The sequence below is a fragment of the Numida meleagris genome, chromosome 3, assembly GCF_002078875.1.
Source record: "Numida meleagris isolate 19003 breed g44 Domestic line chromosome 3, NumMel1.0, whole genome shotgun sequence".
Lineage (NCBI taxonomy): Eukaryota > Metazoa > Chordata > Aves > Galliformes > Numididae > Numida > Numida meleagris.
Window position 1 is genome coordinate 105,782,020 of NC_034411.1, and position 12,863 is coordinate 105,794,882.

The window sequence follows — 12,863 nt, forward strand, 5'->3', positions numbered from 1 at the left end:
TGGGTCACAGATCCCAATCATTCATTCCACCCAATAGGAATCCGCAATCTGTAATATGCTGACAGGGTAAATTTGATTTATTACTTGGCACAGAAGGAGCACTCTTCTGTATGGTCTCCAGGTACGAGACTCTCATTCTTTGCCTCTAAAAGGACCCAAAAGCAGCACAGACCGAGCAGGAGATGCATCCCAGTACACAGACCAAGTACTCACCTCTCTTCCTGGCTGGAGCTCAGCTGTAGGAACTGTACTGGGGTTTTGTTTCTGCTTTTGTTTAGGCTTGGGAGAGTCTAACACGAAAATAAATTGAAAGAGTAGAACCAGAGTTTCTGCTCAAGATTTGCATGCGTTTCCATGGGGTTTTCTGCCTTGAAATCAACACATTCAGAAAGAAAAGGCTGAACTTTACTAATCTGGAAAGAAATTACAGTCAAGACGAACTAAAAATACAGTACTCCCCCCCTTTCAACTATGTGCAGTCACAAGCTTAAAATAACCCAATTTTAAACAGCTAATGGGATCCAGATGTACGGCACGAAAAAGTCCTAGTGAAAGTCATCAAACACGCTCTGAGAAGCACATAAATGCCTCCTGCTCATCCGATGCCTTTTTTATTTTACAGGTATGCAGTCTGTCAGAAAAGAGAATGGGAACTCAAGCCGGAATTCAAACCAAAACCAAGTACAAGGAAGATGGAATTTCATGAGAGTTCTCCACCACACAACAGCTCCTTGCTAAAATCAAGGAGAAAAAAATGACCAAAAATATCATCCAATTGCAACTTTGCAGAACTCCCACTCCCGCACTTTACCCTGGGTAAAGTTGAGACTTTCACTGCTGTGATGAGGATTACACGTTCCTAAAATCACATTCGGTTTTTACGAACATAATGAAGATCAACCATCTGCTTCATACAGAGACTGGAGTGTATTCGGCACTGGCAGCTCTGAGAAAACAAACTGAAGTTCTAAACAAGTGTTGGATCACTCACACATCTCCATGCCCCACTGATCTCACTGCACCCACTATATCCTCTTTTACTCCCAATTCAAAGCTTTCTTAGGTCTCCATGGGATGGCAGTGGCATTCCCCGGCACAGGAGCATCCACCAGCACTATCCAAGTGTTATACACCTCTGCCACAAGGCCACACCAACTACTGAGATCTCCCAGCTAAACCAACCCCAGGCTTATCTAAATGACACAGAAATAGCTCTGGTTTCAGGAGGTGTAGGCACAGGGAAGGCACATGACTACATTTATCATTTGGTTCCGGCTGGATATTAGGAAGAAATTTGTCTCGTATAGAGCGGTGCTGCAGTGGCACAGGCTGCCCAGGGAGGTGGTGGAGTCACCGTCCCTGGAGGTGTTCAGAACCGTGGGGATGTAGCACTGTTGACATGGTCAGTGGGCACGGTGGGGTGGGTTGGGGTTGGACTGGCTGATCTTGGTGGTCTTCTCCAACCCAAATGATTCTACGGTTCTAAGCATGGAGCACATGTAGGAGCACCAGCCATGGACTGGGACACCCCGCTGAAGATGGTATATACAAAAGGAATGAGAAGTCCTCAACCCAACATGCTCAGAATCTACGTATAAAACAAAGGAAATGAGGCAGTAAAAAAGAATGCTTGGCGACCTACATCCTTACCACTTTTGAAATTGATGCAATATCAAGTTTTCTGGAGAATGCACAGCAATGACAGACAATGTCACAGCTCCCTGGGTTTTTGTAGAAATAAAATAATGAACACCAAAATGCTCTAAATTTGGAGATAGTCTACTGATCTAAATAGCATTTTTTCAGCTGTTGAAACATAAAGCAACTATTTCACATAAACACGTTAGAAAATTACAGCTATAAGTGCTAATTACCTCAAATGACACCAAATTAGCCAACACCAATGAGTTGTTCTATTTTTTTAATACTATAGTAGATGTGTGCCTCTAGGAAAAAGTGAACACTGTAAGAGTGATAAATCTAAGACTTACACGTCTAAGTTACTCATGAGATGCACTTTGGTAGCCCAGGTATTTGATAGAAGCTGTCACTGCCATCAGTGATAAATTTCACTGGGTACCGTGTCAAAGGCCTTACTGAAGTTGATAGATGACATCCGTTGCTCTTTCCTTGTCCACTGATGCAGTGACACCATCATAGAAGGCCACTTGGTTGGTCAAGCAGGATTTGCCAATGGTGAAGCCACGCTGGTTCTCCTGTATCAGCTCCCTGCCTTCCTGAGCCTTAGCACAGCTTCCAGGAGGATCTGGTCCATGATGTTCCCTGGCACAGAGGTGAGGCTGACAGGTCGGTAGTTCCTGGTGTCATCCTTTTTACCCTTTTCAAAATGGATGTGATGTTGCCTATTTTCCAGTCACTGGGGACTCCACCTGATTGCCACAACTTTTCAAATACCATAGAGAGTGGCTTGGTGACTACATGAGACAATTCCTTCAGGTCTCTGGGATGCATCTCATTGGGACCCATAGACTTCTGGGTGTTCAGGTTCCTCAGGTGGTCATGAACCTGATCTTCACTTACAGTGGGAGGGATGTTGCTTGCCTGATCCCCTCCTACCAAACCAAATGCTTGAGGGTTGTGTGGCGAGCACTTATCAAGGAAGACCGAGGCAAAAAACCATTAAGCACCTCAGCCTTCTCCTTGTCTGTTGTTACCAGCCTGCCTGTGTCACTCACAAGGTGGGGGGGATGCCCTCCTGGACTTTCCCATTTCCATCTCCGCAGGTATTTTCTTTCTCTCAATCATGGCTGATGTGCAATAACCACAGAGGAGGTGTCTTATGCTACTTTGCAGCATCATTCAGTAACATATTGACTGTTTTGAGAATTACTTGCCACTACCTACTAATACCACAGTATGCTGAGGACAAATGGGTTCACGAGCTGGAACGACGTATCTGGAGCACAGCAGTTCTGTTAAGGTACACCAGCAACTGATCTGATCTAATGGTCTGTTGCCATCATATGGAAGCTTTACATCTCCCACCCATGAGTCTGACATCCGTCTATACATACAAGATCTTACACCGCCCACCCATGAGTCTGACATCCATCCAAACACACGAGGTCTTACACCTCCCACTCGTGAGTCTGACATCCATTCATACACACAAGGTCCCACCTACACATACACACAACATCTCCTACCTACAAGCCTGATATCCTTCCATACATATAGGTCTTACACCTCCCATGCATGAGTCTTCTATCCATCCATGATCTTACACCTCCCATCCCTGAGCCTGACATCCATCCATACACACAAGGTCCTACATCTCCCACCTACAAGCCTGATATCCCATCCATACATATGAGGTCTTACACCTCCCATCCACGAGTCTTCCATATATCCATGATCTTATGCCTCCCACCCATGATTCTGACATCCATCTATATATACGAGGCCCTATACCTCTCCCCCATGAACCTTATATCCATCCATCTATAGAAGGTCTTACATCTCCCTCCCCAGGGGTAGCCCCATCCCCTGCCTCAGACCATCCTGCCATGCATCAGGCCCCTCAAGAAGCTGAGCTGATTCAAACTGCTGATCAGGCACATGGCTACCAGCCTTTTTGTCACCAGCTCTGTTTCTGTAGGACCACTGAGGTGCACTGGCTCACAGCGGGGTCCCCATGACTGCCTCAGTCTACCCCAGGTCTGTAAAGGGAGCACATGGCTTAGAGCTGTGGGAGAAAATCTCTGAGCAGCTCTGCTGACCCTGTGCATCTCTGCAGCAGATGCTTAGAGGGCAGTGCAAGCGGGACCGCACGCTTCACATGTTTTGTTATGGGGTGCCAGAACACGTTTCTAGGTTGCTGACTCAAACAGAGCAGATGAGAGGTGGCCAAACACGAACTGTGTAGGAAGCTACCGAAGGCGTTCAGAGAAGGGAAGATGTGGTCATGTTTCTTTGAACTCCCCTCCAGGTTCGTGCATTGTGTATCACCACAGTGCATAAGGCAGGCAGCACAGCTACCGTCTTCCTTGCATATGAAGAGCTCCATTACAGACATATAACAATTAATTCACCACCTCTCAGGTCTCTTTGATGATTTTCACTGCAGCTTGTCTCTGCCAATACACATTCTAATAGAAAAATAGTTTCAGAACCTTGTATCTTGACTATAGAGCGCCTCCAGCTCTTTTTCAAACTAAAGAGGGGAGATTTAGATTAGATGTTAGGAAGAAATTCTTTACTCAGAGGGTGGCGAGGCACTGGCACCGCTGCCCAGAGGCCAGGCTGCATGGAGCCCTGAGCAGCCTGATCCAGTGGGGGGCACCCAACTAAGATCTTTAAGGACCATTCCAACTCAACCTATTCTATGGCTCCATGATCTTTAAGGTCCCTTCCAACCCAAGCAATCTATGGCTCTGCGATCCTTAAGGTCCCTTCCAACTCAACCATTCTGTGGTTCTATGATTCTATGACTTGACTGTGAGCTCCCAGGGGAAGCGATCCCACCTGCAGCATCCAACTCAATGGTGCTCTGATCCAGTGCTACGACAGGGTGGTAATGTGTCCACGTTCGCTACTGAAGAGCAGGAAACTTAGCTCAGATTAAATTTAGTTTCTTCTCTGCTACTGAGAGATCAGGTCCTAGAGACCACTATCAAATACATCAAAATAAAGCTATTAGGGCTCTTCCTCATGCAGTTGTTCACGAGAAACTCCTCTTTCTGATTCTCTCCAGATGTGAACAATCACTTAAGAAAGGTCCACATGCAGAATTAACTGGGAACAGAAATTCCAGCTCACACCCCAAACTAATTTCCAGTGGAGATCAAGTGGTGTTTAAAAGCCCATCTCTGCTGACCCCAAGATTACACTCACTGTTCCTGTTGGTGACCAGTGCCACTGCCTGTTTCTGCAAACCAGCTTAAAAATACAGGTGTAATGTCGTGGAAATTGAAAACCTTTCTGCTTTTACAGCAGGAATGTAAAGTCCTGGGCTGAGGTACTGCCAGGGCAGTGTATTACACTGTAAAATAAGGGCTTTTAAGTGAATAGAAAATCAATTTCCCCATAGTTTATTCTCAGCAGTGGCTGAAGTGATTTTGCAGCTATTAAAAGATACTCCCTATTCCCCAGACAGACGCTGAAAATAGAGAAACCAAGCCCCAGAAGTAATGTTTGGTGAGTAAAAAAAGTTTTAAAAAGGTCACCTGAACTACTGGCGCTGCCACTTCAGTGCCTGCCATCAGCCCCACAGAGAAAATGCTGCACATGGAAGAAATGGGAAATCACCTCAAAGCCAAACCGCTACAGGCCCTGTTAGTAGGAGTGCAAGAAGAGGCACAGAAAGCATCCTCAGCTTGGACGCGTTTTTATTCGGAGTTATCAGCTGTTTATGCATCAGGGTAAATCTTTCTTATGCATTAGTCTACAATGTATGGAAAGAATCCATGAAGTCATGAAGACATCAGCTCAGACAGCCCTCTGTGACCATCAGCAAACGCCTCAACACCTCTAAAGTTGAGGAAATTAGCATGAGCCACGTTTAGAGGTTAAAAGAACTAACTCCTGGACTAGAAGATATCAACAGCTGAGAAGCAGGGAATGTGGTTGTATCGTTCTCAGCAAGAACAGAGGCAGTCTGAGCAATTATACACGTACTTCATTTTCAAAAGGTTTCATCTCCCACAAGTGATGAAAACATTAACGAATCTGACTGGCAAGAACACTGACGAAAATGAAAACTGCAGATTGTTACAGAGACATTCATCAGGCCACCAAAAAGTCACGTGTAACCACACTACGCATCAGAAATACAGAATAGAGGAGCAGTGAAGGAAACAGTTAAAAATAAAAAATGTATTATACATTGCTGTGACTCCTTCACAGCTGAAGATAATGACCAAGCTGGTAGTAATCAGTGTTAATACAGACACTGAAAATGTAAAGAGGTGGTAAAAACTTAGCTGAAAATCGAGGAAGTGTAGGAGAAATGTCAGCTCCTCTGTGGCGAGCACAGGGCAGTGCTATCTAGACAGTATTTTTAGAATGCACGTCATCCTTTTCTTAAATTTTAGTGAGGCAAAAAAACATTTTTAACCACCATAGGTGAAGCAAGATGCTTTCAGTCACCTGGGGCAAAGCTGCACAACATCCAACATTTATGAAGCCTCCTCACATCCCTACAGCTCAGTATGTAGGTATATACAGTCTGCACCTAATTTAAGTAGAGGCTGGACACAGAATCACAGAGTCATTCCGGTTGGAAAAGACCTCTGAGATCACCCAATCCAAGCCCAACCCACCCCACCATGCCCACTGACCACGTCCCTCAGTGCCACATCCCCAATCTTCCTCAACACCTCCAGGGACGGTGACCCCACCACCTCCCTGGGCAGCCTGGGCCACTGCAGCACTGCTCTTTTGGAGAAGAAATGTTTCTTAATATCCAACCTGAACTTCCCCTGGCGCAACATGAGGCCATCACCTCTTGATCTATCACTGATTACCTGGGAGAAGAGGCTGACCCCTACTTTGCTTGGTCCTCTCATCAGTAATACGTCATTGAACTGGCTTCTCTCTAGCATTTCTGAGTTACACAGTGACCCATCTCAGCATGGCTTTTGGGTCATAATTCTGTTGATGGCCTAGTGATTTCTGCAATAGGAAAAGGAGGAGGGAGGCTGGAGCGGCATGGTGGGCCAAGCACCAGCAGGCCCAATGTCTCCTGTTGATGGGACTGCTGTGGCAGGCTGGAATGTGGTAATAGCATCTGTGGTGGCAAGGAAGGCCAAAAGCTGTTCAGATACTGAAGTAACACATTCATAAACCAAATTCATTAAGCCCTGTGCGAGAATGGGCAAAGAGTGGTGAGGTCTGATGATACCGAGTTACTCGGGGAATAAAACACAGGCTGACCAAAAATTTGTAGGACTTGTATTATGATGAACACAGAACTGGTAATCTCATAGCATTACAGAATGGCTGGGTTGGAAGGGACCTTAGCGTGTACCCAGCCCCACCCCCTGCCATAGGCTGGGTGCTCAGCCAGCTCAGCTCAGGCTGCCCAGGGCCCATCGATGGCCTTGGGCACCTCCAGGGATGGGGCACCCACAGCTCTCTGGGCAGCAGTGCCAGAATCATTCAGGTTGGAAAATTCCTCTGTGATCCCCAAGTCCAATCCCAGCCCACCCCACCGTGCCCACTGACCATGTCCCTCAGTGCCACATCCCCACGGTTCTGAACACCTCCAGGGACGGTGACCCCACCATCTCCCTGGGCAGCCTGTGCCACTGCATCAACACTCTTTCGGAGACGAAATTTTTCCTAATATCCAACCTGAACCTTGCAATTTAAGGCCATTACTTCTCATCTTAAATTCAAAAGGGACCCCTTAAAACATGAGTATTTCCATTGCTTTTAGTTCAGGCAGCAGCCTGCGTCCTATAGTTTTGAATGGGCTTCCCCTCAAAATCTGTATTCGCCTCTTGTCAGCTGGAGACTGACTGAATGAGAGCTGTGCCACTGCACACACAGCCCCTTCCTGCAGAGCCTGTGCTCAGCCTGGTAGAAAAAGAGCTCCGACTGCAACACAGTCGAGCTGGAAGGTCTAGCTGAAATGGAACAATACATCAATATCCAGTGACTCTCAACAACTACACACGCAACTGATTGCTTTAGTCTCTAGCTAAGGGAAACCGTGTGAGTGCAGTGGGAGCACATCCGGGCAGCAGAGCTCAGGGCTCAGCAAGGAGCAGTTTTACTGCTCGCCTCGCGCAGCTGCAGACGCATGCAGCAGCTTTCAGTTCCCCCTTGATACGAGCGCTGCAACATGCTCCTCACATGAAATTCATGCAAAGTTCATGCACGAAACCCTCTGTTGTAAAGTTCCAATTCATAACCCATCTTTCCATGCACCTACATGCCCACCGAGCATGGAGCCAGGTGTAGGTGCTTGGGATCACAGCCAATGGCTCCCCCGACCTTAAAGTCTAACAGAAATAAAACTGCTGGAGGAAGAGCCTTGGACATTTCATAGCTTGTTACGTGGATTAATCAAAGACTGGATAATACTGTATAAAGCAGAGTATACATCAGCCCAAAAAAAGGGAAAAGGAACATTTTTGATGTTGCAGATTGCTTGGTAAGTTGTATGTGACACTTGGAAACAGCTTCCTCCTGAGTCACGAGCACAAACAGGAACTGGCTGCATTCAGAAAAGCTGAGATATTTCAACCAAATCTTTAACAGGAAGAAACTAAATGACATAACCCAAACAGAGTTCTTTTGAATTCTTTTTTTTTTTTTTTTTTTTTGCATTTGTTGTGGGCTGGTGGCAGTGAAGCACTTGGCACTGCCGTGATCAGAGCGTTAATTACAGAAGCTGCCAGCAAAGCGGGCACATGGCCTCCAAAGCTCTGGTGTCAGACATTCCTCCAGACTGAAAGGTAATGCACTGAATTCCAGGTGGGAAACAGTGCTTTATTTCATAGAATCACAGCATCATTGAGGTGGGAGGTCCTTTTCAACCCAGGCCATTCTATGATTTTACGGGATGAGATCGCTAAGATCATCAAGTCCAACCCCGACCCATCCCCACCATGCCTGCTGACCCATGACTCCAAGAGCCACATCCCCACGTTTCCTGACAAATTCTTTTCCAGACAAACTCTTGACTTCGAACAGAATTTTTTGAAAAAAATTCCAACTGCTGAAGATCACGAGAGATCCATCAGCACGCGTCTGTTGTACAGAAACATCAGACGAGCTGGTAGCTGCCCAATGGAGCGGGACAACCTGCAATCACGCCCAATTTGTTTCCACCTCTTCCCCTCACAGCACCTGATTTTTGCCTTTTTTCCCCCTTTTTAATGCAACTAACTCGGACTGTGATCTGCTGCAGAGACCTGTGAGCACCATGACCTCAAAAGGTGTCACACAGAAGCTACACCAGATCCTCCTTCTCCTTCAGGATGACTCTGATTAGAAGGGGTACACCAGGAACATCCAGCATGGGAGAAACTACAGGAAAATCCAATGTTAAATGCTGTTTTTTAATTGATAGAAGCCATGAAAGTCCAGGCAGACAATGGGATAGCTTTATTTGGGGTTGGCACTAGATGATCCTTAAGGTCCCTTCCAACCTAAGCCATCCTGTGACCGTTTGCAGCGGCTTGCAAAGTCAGGTCTATGCACTGCTCAAGTCGCACTCAAGTCAGCTGAAGTTTTGCAGCTGGCTGTAGAAACAAAACTAAGCTACACATGTTTTATTTCCAGACTCCATAAGCATGGACTACGTTAGTAAAGTGGAGCTCGGAAACAGCCCCAGATGTACAAATGAGGTGTAGCACACAGACAGTAACACTGAGCTCACTGCACTTCTTGTTCACGGAGTGCATTACAACAACAAATTGCAAGCTGCCCCAAAACCATAGCGAAAAGATGATAAAAGCATCTGGAAGTGAGGTATTTACACTTCAAGTTTCAGGATGATTTAAAAGCACACGAAACCAAAGTGTTTTGGCGGCAGCCCTCTACAAGCACCGCGCCGCGTCCAAAGAAGCTGTGCTTTTATTGTCAGTCTCAAAAGGCGACAGCCGAGAAGCTGTTTCCCATCAGGGCCAAAGAAAAGGTATCTGTGTCTCAGAAAAAGCACCCGCTCCATCCCCTGCAGTGCAAATCCGCAGCAGCTGCCCGCTGGAACAGCTTCACCTTACCTTCCAGTGGAATCGCACGGAGCTGCTCCATGAGCATTATCTCTTCTGCTTAAGATCAGCAATCAATGCTCGTGGCTTCCTCCAGCCTTCTGCTTATGCACAGATGTACAGACAATAATGCATGAGGGTTGTTTTAAATTTTTTCCTCCGTGCTCCTGATTGGCTCAGCGCAATGCCCATGTGGGTCTACAAATGCGAGGCTTCTACCCTTTTTAAAATCAAAGTGTCAGTTTTGCTGCTGTCAGAGCACTTTATTTTTGTACATATAAGGAAGTGGCTGTTGATGTTATCTGAATGTGCTTCCTGTTTTATATGTATATGAGCAAAAATAATGGCACGTTAAGCAGAGCTGCAGTTTCGGAGAGCTCAAGCCGGAGCCTCCAAGCAAAAGGCAATAATGGGAGCACACCTCATCTGCTCGCTGTCTACCACGGTTTGCACTCACTTCACTGATTCTCATCAGAAATCTGTGTTCTCCCAATAACACTCCCCCTCCCCTTGCAAGAAGCTGCATGAGCGTCGCTTCCTAACGAGGTTCTGGGATGCTTCCAGCTGCAAAGGGCTCACCCATACCTCAACTACTGCGCAGGTAACGAAGCAGCCAGCAGCCAGGCAATGCCACCACAGCGCTCTGTCTGAATTTGGGCTATTAGTTTGGTTATTTAAACAAGGAAGGAGTCTTCTAAGTGCTTCATGTAAGCATCCAGGAAGCGGCCGTGTAGGAGGGCTGCGTTCCAGAGCTGATGTTGCGGAGCAAAATGCAACGGGAATCTAATTGGAATTTTATGTCCTTTTGGTTATTTCAGAGCAGAGCAAACAAACCTATGACTAAAAACTTGCTTCTGCGCAGAAATTTTTCCACTCTACTTCTTGGATATTAAATGCAAGTGATTTTTTTTTATGTATAGCAACACAATTAAACTGCAGGTTTTGCTAAATGAAGCCGAAAAAAGAAAATCCTTCCAGATGCATGCAGCACGTGAACCCTATGAGCAGAAAGCTACGGAATAAAACAACACCAAGAGCACGCGCCTTGTTTCCAAACCTAATCCACAAGGTGGATTAATCAATCAAAGGTGCCTCCAGACCCAGACCCTGCTTTGTCCACCACTGCATGGCATACACAGCATCCCAGTTCCCCGCTCACAGCCTGGAAGGAAAAGCAGCACTGAAATTCTGGGGAGGGTGGAAAGCTGGTGTATGTTCTGACGGTTTGTATTTTAAAAATACTATTTGTAAAGAAGTCATCTTTTTGCTTTGGACCATCACTACACGTTGCTAAAACCCATCATGAAACACACAGACTGACACAGACTGGTAACATCTACTGGAGGTCTCATGGAAGAGCTGTCAGGATACAATTTATTTCACGTGAACACCAGAAATCTGATGACATTAATTCTTTTGGGATTTAATCACAGAATCATTGAGGTTGGAAAAGGCCTCTAGGATCATCAAGTCCAACCCTCAATCCATCACCACTGTGCCCACTAGACCAAGCCATGTCCTTAATGCTTTCATTTCAAATCTGCAAGGGAAATCTCTGTTATAGGTGAGAGAATTAAGGAGTCGATGTTCCTGAGGTCTGTCCTGGAGCATTTTTGCTTTTATAAAGATGTTTGCCAAACGTTCTTCCAAACAACTGAGCTCACCCAGCACCTGTGTGGCAGTGAGACTACATGACTTTAAAAAAAGTATTTTTGGATACCAAACCAACAGGTTGGATATTAGGAAACATTTCTTCTCAGAAAGAGAGGTGCTGCAGTGGCACAGGCTGCCCAGGGAGGTGGTGGGGTCACCATCCATGGGGATGTTCCAGAACCATGGGGACGTGGCACTGAGGGACGTGGTCAGTGGGCACGGTGGGGTGGGTTGGTGTGAGACTTGAGGATCTTGGTGCTCTTTTCCAGCCTGGATGGTTCTGTGATTCTATGAACACGCTGAGCAGTGAGAAGCGCTGCAGGTTCCCTGCAGTGTCTGAGAGCATCCAAAGGAGCAGGGCCATGCTGATGCAGGGCTGCTCGGCAGCAACGAGATGAGAGAGAGGAGAGGGAGATCATAGAGAAAGCAAACATGCCCTGCAAAACTAAAGGTACGGAGGTCACCAGCAAAGCTAGAAGTGCTTAGGGGAAGCCCCTAGTGTGGTTGCTGACTTCCTACTGCTTATCACCCACACAAAAACACAAGAAGTCACCAAAAATGGTAAATTTGTCAGGATGGCTGAACTTGTCCCTGTGTAGAGGAATACAGGAATAACATGTGGCCAGGCAATATGAGTCTGTTTTCACACTGTGCCGTAACAGGGAGCTTACTAAGAGCCCACAACCTCATAACAAAGCCTTTGAAAGAAGAAAGTACCAGGGAACTTGTTTATGACTTTGGATGTTCTTTTGTGTAACGCAGGCTTGAAAATGTTGTTTTTGCATGAAATTTCTGACATCTGGTTGAGCTAAGTACAGATTTTTGTGTTTTAATAAAGAAAATCTTTATATCTGGAGGGAAATCTCTACAAGAATTTCACACACCATGGCACAGCAATACTAAGCTTCATAAAAAGGGGAACCACACTGAAACACGGAAACAATCTACAAAGAAATTAAACAGGGCATCTGAAAGGACAAAACAGAAGCCAGTGGCAAAGACATCACTTAAATTAACCATAATAGCTTCCTGGAGAAAACGTTTATCAAATGTGACTCCAGAGTTAGAAATAACGCTTGCCTGGTTTAACACCAGGGTGAAGGAGATTACTGCAGGGTGCCCAAGGAAGCATGCTCAACCCACACCATTCAACACACGCGATATGAAAACTGGGCACACGCAGCTTGCTGGCATAAAATGTTCTTCTGCAGCACAGACCGAACTGCAAAGAACTGCAAAAGGAGCTCACAGCACCATGGGAAGAGGCAGTGAAATGAGGGATAATTCTGAGAGGATAAAGGGCAACCTAAGGGCTAAAGGGAAGAAGTACAGAGCCATGCAGCCCACACGATGTGCTCGGATATTGGCTTTGTTGCTCAGCAATGGATCCCAGACTACCAGACACGTAACACCAACGCCAGTGAATCATGGAATCATTAAGACTGGGAAAGATCTATAAGATCCCCAAGTCCAACCCCAACCGACCCCACCATGCCCACTGACTGTGCTCCTCCGTGCCACATCCTCATG

At 46.2% G+C, this 12,863-nt stretch overlaps 1 protein-coding gene across 4 annotated transcripts in view; it reads right to left on the reverse strand.

The window, feature by feature from the left end:
• Positions 1-12,863, reverse strand: part of ASXL2 (additional sex combs like 2, transcriptional regulator) — an 88,549-nt gene that overhangs the window by 33,468 nt on the left and 42,218 nt on the right. The window contains exon 1 of one of the 4 annotated variants that reach the window (XM_021391886.1): positions 9,693-10,281. The exons of the other annotated variants lie outside the window; for them this stretch is intronic. Within the exon in view, the coding sequence (XP_021247561.1) occupies positions 9,693-9,729 (37 nt within the window). The 5' untranslated portion in view covers positions 9,730-10,281. Of the gene's footprint in view, positions 1-9,692; positions 10,282-12,863 lie in introns of those variants that run through there. 4 annotated transcript variants of the gene reach the window in all.